Source organism: Uloborus diversus, chromosome 10 (genome assembly GCF_026930045.1).
Source record: "Uloborus diversus isolate 005 chromosome 10, Udiv.v.3.1, whole genome shotgun sequence".
NCBI lineage: Eukaryota > Metazoa > Arthropoda > Arachnida > Araneae > Uloboridae > Uloborus > Uloborus diversus.
The window spans coordinates 91312087-91319319 of NC_072740.1; the positions used below are offsets into that span (position 1 = coordinate 91312087).

General features: G+C 34.6%; 1 protein-coding gene across 2 annotated transcripts in view; it reads right to left on the bottom strand.

The window, feature by feature from the left end:
* The window catches only part of LOC129231382 (arylsulfatase B-like), a 101106-nt gene extending 94519 nt beyond the window's left edge, over positions 1 to 6587 (bottom strand). For both annotated transcript variants that reach the window (XM_054865680.1, XM_054865679.1), the window contains exon 1: positions 5938 to 6587. In XM_054865680.1, the coding sequence (XP_054721655.1) occupies positions 5938 to 6123 (186 nt within the window). In that variant the 5' untranslated portion in view covers positions 6124 to 6587. The remainder of the gene's footprint in view (positions 1 to 5937) is intronic.
* Between the last annotated feature and the right edge of the window lie 646 nt (positions 6588 to 7233).

Here is a 7233-nt window from a genome sequence, read left to right on the forward strand (position 1 = left end):
TGCTTTAATTCATCTAATCGTGGTCTAACTCAGTGTTTCTCAACCTCTTTTGACCCATGACAGGTAAAAACAAATGAAAAGAATTGCGGACCAGTGAAATTTTTATCCTTTTCTTAAAAGTAAATAAAATAAGTAATAATAATGAAAATAAAAACTCTGGGGCCGTTAAAAACGTGTCAAAAAATTCTGCGTATTGATGAGTTTTTTAGTCATATTAAAAATAAATAAAACAATAAATATCTAACCCCTTTGCTTGGTATCAAAGAGCTGTCACAAATATATTTAAATTTAAAGACTAGTAATAATTTCAGTAATGATAGTTAAGTCAATAATCAAAATTATTTGTGAGAAATTATAGAAAATTACACGATTTATTATAAAATTTATGTATAAAAAATGTCATTATTATATTTTTCTTTATTTTTTTAATTTTATTTTAATTTATTCATTTACTTTTTTATTTTGAGCAAAGAAATACCAACCTGAATGAGGCAAAACCTTTAAGGACCGGTAAATAATTTCCGAGGACCGGTGCCGGTCGAGAATCACTGCTCTAAAACTCCCCATTTGGATTGCTCAAATATTTAATATGTTAATGACATTTACTAGACCATGACCCGTACCGAAAATGATGTGTAAAGATACTTATGGATTATTTACAGGAATAGCCAAAAATGTTCTGTGATATTACAGTTACGGAAAAAAAACAAAATCGTTTCATAAACGCTCCAAATTACAATCAAGAGTAACAAAATAAAATGCACATGAAGTTTTTCGACACTTTTAAAAACCAAAAGAAATTTCTAACGCTATATTATCGGCTTCACAAAATAATACCAACCAGATAACCGCTAACAGGAAATGATTCAAACACTTGAGTAAAAAAGCAAAAAAAAAAAAAAAAAGCTAGACGCAGAGATATTTATTTTTCAGTTCTTCATTTTTTTCCAATTGCCATTCTGTTATAATCTACGAAGCACAAGAATCTTTTTTTTTTTTTCATTATTTCATCTCACTTGTTGATTATTGATTATCTTATTACCGGTTAATATTTTGGTAGTTAAATGTTGCTTATCGAGTGCTCAAGAAAATAATGATAGATATTTTTCCTAGCGTTTTAAATGTAGGAAAAAAATTTAGCAATCCAAATGGGGAGTTTTAGAGCAGTGATTCTCGACCGGCACCGGTCCTCGGAAATTATTTATCGGTCCTTAGAGGTTTTGCCTCATTCAGGTTGCTATTTCTTTGCTCAAAATAAAAAAGTAAATGAATAAATTAAAATTAAAAAAATAAAGAAAAAATATAATAATGACATTTTTTTATACATAAATTTTATTATAAATCGTGTAATTTTCTATAATTTCTCACAAATAATTTTGATTATTGACTTAACTATCATTATTGAAATTATTACTAGTCTTTAAATTTAAATATATTTGTGACAGCTCTTTGATACCAAGTAAAGGGGGTTAGATATTTATTGTTTTACTACAGTAACCGTTAAACAATAACAAGTAAACGTACATTTATAAACACTTTTAACTATGTTTGAATGCCTTGAAAGCTACAAAGTGATCTAAAGCTGTACTTACTTGTTATGTTGGAGTTTAATCCTAGAAAAGTTGAGTTTTAATCCAATATTTTACTTAATTTAATGTGAACGTTACACCGAGCTACTTATCTTGCTTCCGCCATATTGAAGTGGTTGAATGAATGTCGAAGTCAAAGCGAATGCGTAACAGTTCATTTTTGCGATTGCCTACTGTTTTGGCACCCCTACTGTATTTTCTGGCTAGCATGGCACCCTTGGGTACCATGCTGTCACCTTAGGGGGGAATATATTCACTCGACTGGAACCCCTAGTTATAACTGCATGATATGCTATGGCACCCCAGACCATAACTCCGGGTGTTCGTCCACTGTGGCGTTCGATAATGCACTCCGGAATGTGCCGTTCACCGGCATAGCGCCTGACATGAATCCGGCCATCATGGTGCTACAAATTGAAGCGGGATTCGTCAGAAAAGACGACCTGTTGCCAATCAGGACTATGCGTATTGGCCCACCGTAGCCGCAGTCGGCGATGGTTTTGCGTGAGAGGAATCTTGTATAAAGGAATCCTTGCGCGCAGCCCACGCTGCAGCAGACGTATCCGAATTGGTGAAGCACACAATGAAACACCTGTAGCTGTTGACCACTGTGCTGCCAATTGTCTAGAAGAAGCTGTGCGGTCCGTTAGCGCCATGCGCACCAGATGTCTGTCGTCGCGGACTGATGTCACATTTCGGGGTCCACTCCCGGATTTCCGAGCTGTCCGACCCTCGTCCGTCCACTGCTTCCAAACACGCATAATTGTGCAGCTGTTACGCTGCACACGAGCAGCTACTGCGCGATAAGACAATCCAGCTTCACGAAGGCCGACGATTCTGCCCCGTTCAAACTCCGAAATTTGCTCATATTTCGCTTTCTTTCGTCAAAGAGGCATAGTAAAGATTCAGTTAACGTTTACTCTAGCATATAACCACCGATAATCATACACGCCTCGCTACAGCCGTCTATTTAAATTCGGTTTAATCCGCCGTTCAGAGGGCGCTGCTCAGCATACGCATGCGCTACCGGTCTGCAATTCTAATCATTTGCATAGCATGCCCTATTTTACATTTCCTGCAATTTTCAGCTTACTCGCGTAAGTCCTTCGTGGTGTTTCAATTTTCACAAAACGGAGTGTATATATATATATATATATATATATATATATATATTATTAAACGTAAGTCATCAGCAAGAAGTGGCTTAGTCAGGTGGAAGGGTTAAAACCCCTCCCAGAACCCTTGGTTTTAACACATATTGCCAATCCAAATCTGCAGTTATTACTTTTTTAATGACCAAACCTGGTTGGGAATTTTTAATGATCAAAAAACCTGAACCAGAAGGTAACTTCTGACTGTGCTACTGCCAGTAAGTCCATCATCGCCGCAGTCATTTCTAACGCAGGAAATGTTTTCATTTTCCATAAATGAAAAGACAAGTAAGATAAAAAAAAAAAAAAAAAACACCGGACAGTGTTGACGTCCTTGGGCCTGTCTTGAAGAACAAAATTTTTCGAAGGAAGGTTTAATATTAGAAATAACCACTCTCAGTTCTATTTCTATATTTAACCGAGATCTATATTTTGTCTTCAAAGAAGCCACAGGATGTTGAAAATGGTAATAGAATGCGAAATGCCCTTGTTTTTAGTTCGGAAAAAGAATCCTCTACTCCTGACCAAAATTTAACTAGTGATTTATTATTAAATTGTCTTTTGGTTTCGCCACTTGTCGTAAAGTCTATGAATTTTTCTTCCTCATCAATAGAGAGCTCTGCGGGAATCTTATGAAATGGCTCTCTAACCCACTCGTAACTTGTTATCATTTTGTCGTCAACAAGAAAATACTTTTTAAAATTCTTTGCCAGCATGGCTAAAAGATTTTCAATGGTTACAAAAACAACTTTTACATGTTCTTCAGCTTTATAAATTTTAGTAATGTTAGAGGTTGATAAACAACCTCATCTAGGTCCTAGATTGCTTCCAATTTATTTGCATTCAGTTCTTTAATTGCCTATGTTTTAATAAGACTATGCTCTAAACAAAGTTATGTGTAGATTAAGTTTGTGTATAAAATTATCAATATTTTAATATTATAATCTGCTTCAGCTATTCCAACAAGCTTCAGTTTCAATTTTTTTTTGACTATGCCCTCGTATTGATGGGGGGGGGGGGGGGCGTGAGCTTTCGTCAGTGTTCAAAAGGGGATCAGAGCCCAAAAGATCGAGAATCTTTGGTTTATAGCCTATGTTACTCCGTAAGAATTTTTCAAATAGATGTATTGGTTCCAGATATTACCCGGAAAATATGAACATATGAAATCCGTTCTCTCTCGCTCTCTTCATGATCCTCATATCCTCATACAGAGTGTTCCGTTTTAACCTGCAAGACCTCCATTTTCTTAACCGTTAGCCTCAAATGCATACTTCCAATTGTAAACATGTTCAAAATGAGATGCAGAGTTAAGGCATTGAAAATTTGAAGTAAAAATAAAAATGAGTAAAAAATAGTAAATTTAACTTTTTATATTGGCCCCAGGTCCCCTGACGTATATTTAGGGAAATAGTTTCCATTGAAAAACAATTCCAACACAAAAAGTTTGAAATTAGTACGACCAATATTCACCGAGTTATGAAACGCAGCGTTTTGTGACTTACACCACTTTACTCTCGCCGTGAGTAACACCTTTTAGGGGAAAATATAGCAGTTAACAAGTGTTTAAAATTATGTGTGTGCAGAGTGGTTTTTCAAATTGTTCGAGGTTTTGCAGTGTGCTTTTACGTATCACGGCATAACACTTGCATGAATTTTTGAATAGCAATGAAAAATATAACTACCTTGTTTTCTTTTTTACTTTGACAACCTGTAATTCTTCTGAAAGGGCGATAAGTTCCTATCTTACCTTCTGTATGGTCCCCTAAAACTTTGAACTAGAATATCTCCTTGAGTTTTTTTCGCACAAATGTCAAGTTTTTTGTGTCAGTAATAGTTTTCTATTGAGATCATTTCTCTGAATAAAAGGGACCTGGGACCCGTGTAAAAAGTTAAATTTTGTATTTTTTTACTCATTTTTATTTTTGCTTTAAAATTTCGATACCCTAACTCCGCGTCTGATTTTGAACATTTTTGTAATTGGCAGTATGCATCTATGACTAACGGTGGCGAAAATAGAGGTCTTGCAGGTTAAAACGGAACACCCTGTATATATAATAGCCAATGATCGAGTAACGCTCCTGACGTCATCAGCAATGAAACTTGCGCCACGGCATGATAATTTGATAATAGCTACTATGTTTCGGTAATAAGTTGCAGGGAAAGGCTTTATTGTGATAAGGTTGAATTGGATCCTGTAACTTAACTGTTTTACTGATAAGACTGTCATTTCAGGGAAATGAAGAAACGAAAAAGTGGTCAACACAATGAACGCTATCCACTGGAGTTTAGGATTAATCCACTGGAGTTAGGGCTAGAATTTCAACTATCAAAATATCACCAAACATGTAATTCTTCCGTTCAGGTGCAGAAGCAATTTGCACCCGTCATATCTTGACGGGCGATTTTCTAGTATATAATAGTGAATATCACTGATAGAGTAACTTTCCTGACGTCACCAACAATGAAACTCGTGTCATAGCATGATAATTTGATAATATATTTTGACAATGTTCGACATGCAGGGAAATGCTTTATTTTGACGAGGCTGAACTGGATCCGGTAACTTAACTGTTTTACTGGGAAAGCTTTCATTTTAGGAGAATGAAGAAACGAAAAAGTGGTCTACAATGAATGCTATCTACTGGAGTTTAGGGTTAATCCACTGGAGTTAGGGTTAAAATTTCAATTATAAAAATATCACCAAACAGGCAGTTGCTTTGTTCAAATGTAGAAGCAATTTTCACCTGTCCTACCTTGACGGGCGATTTTCTAGTTATTAGTATAGATACCGTACTATGGTATCTAAACAATTTACGCTTCCGTATTATGGCTTAAAGATAAGGGTTCAGTAAAGATAAGTTTAAAAATAAAGGAATCAGGAGGTTGACCCCCACTTTTCTCGCTCCAGTATTAAAATAAAGTTGACATGTATCCAAATGCAGTGACAACTGTTTTGATTTTCAATTTAAAAAAAATATATATTCAATTATAAATATTATTTAAAATATTCATAATAATGAATAATAAATATCATTCATTTATCAATAGTAAATATTATTAAATAATCAATAATAAATATTATTCAATTAAAAAACATGATCTTTTTTTCTACATTTTTAAGAGCAAAGAAAACAAAAGTTTTAAAACAATTTACACTTTGTATTCAGAAAGGAAATGAAAAAAATAGTTTTACTCACCAAATCATCAGCCAAAATAAATATTATATGTGGTGGGTCGATTTTCGGAGATGGAGCTGCCTTATTTAAATATGCAACTAATGTAAAAACGGTTGCCACTAATACGATGGAGAAAACCATTGCTGCAATACGGCACCACACAAAATTGCATGTGCTCTCATTGTTTCCTTCCCCTTTTTCCACCATGAAGATTTCGTTACAGATAAAACTCCTGAAGGACACAACAAGCAACAGTATCCGTATCGTGTTCAAAATTCAAACTAAAAAAAAGCATTTGTTTGGTTGATTTCTCATAGCAATCACCACTAACTAGCATTTTAGCAAAAATCAATCGAGCTGAAGACGAATATTATTTGAAAAGTTCATTTTCGAGATGCATAAATACACCGGTTCCGTACAATACACTAGTTTTTTAACAAACTTTTCTTTCGCAATTGAATCTTGTTGAAAATTGCTTTGGTTATATCAACTCTCCTCACGAAAATTTGATAAAACTTCACCATCAAAATAATCAAATTCTTTTACAACACACGACAAGAGGTAAGCGAGAAAAATCCATGACAATTTTCGCGCTGGAAAGAACTTTGCATCATACTCGAATCCAACGAATAGAAATTAATGCCGAGGAAAATATTTCAGCATTAAAAAGTATATGTACAACGATGATACAGCCTCTAAAAGACACAGGAATAACATCGGCGAGTGCATGCATCAACCATATAATGGTCCCCCTTCCAACAGACTGATTTACAACCTTTTACTTTTTCACAATAGATCTAAAACAATGCTACTGGCTCTTACAAGTTTCACGCATTGTCCCAAAAGAAATCTACACCCTCGTAAAGTGCATTCATATTTTAATCTTAGGTAACATATTATTAGTTTCTCAATGAGGCAAATTTTATTGCCTATTTTGTTTGTACAAATGCTTTACATGAAAAAGTGAAAAATTATGCATTAAGATGACCAAAATCGGAGCGAAATCAGGAAAACGGAAAATTCATCCTCGGTATAAAACATGAGACCCTGGTATTTTAAGACACGTTTAAAAATTGTAAGTAATAATCAGAAAAAGCAATTGGCACTTGTCACTGGTCTTTGCAGGCAGTTTATTTTGATTCACACTTAATGAATGCAACTATCCGCGCTCCATTAATTTTATATTGCTTGTATTTGTATGTAATTATTGATCGCTAGGTGATTCATCGCTTTTGGCAATTTTTGCATTATTCAACATGTACCCGTTTAACCTGCAAAACACCTCTATTTTCGCAACCGTTGATCTTAGATGCATAT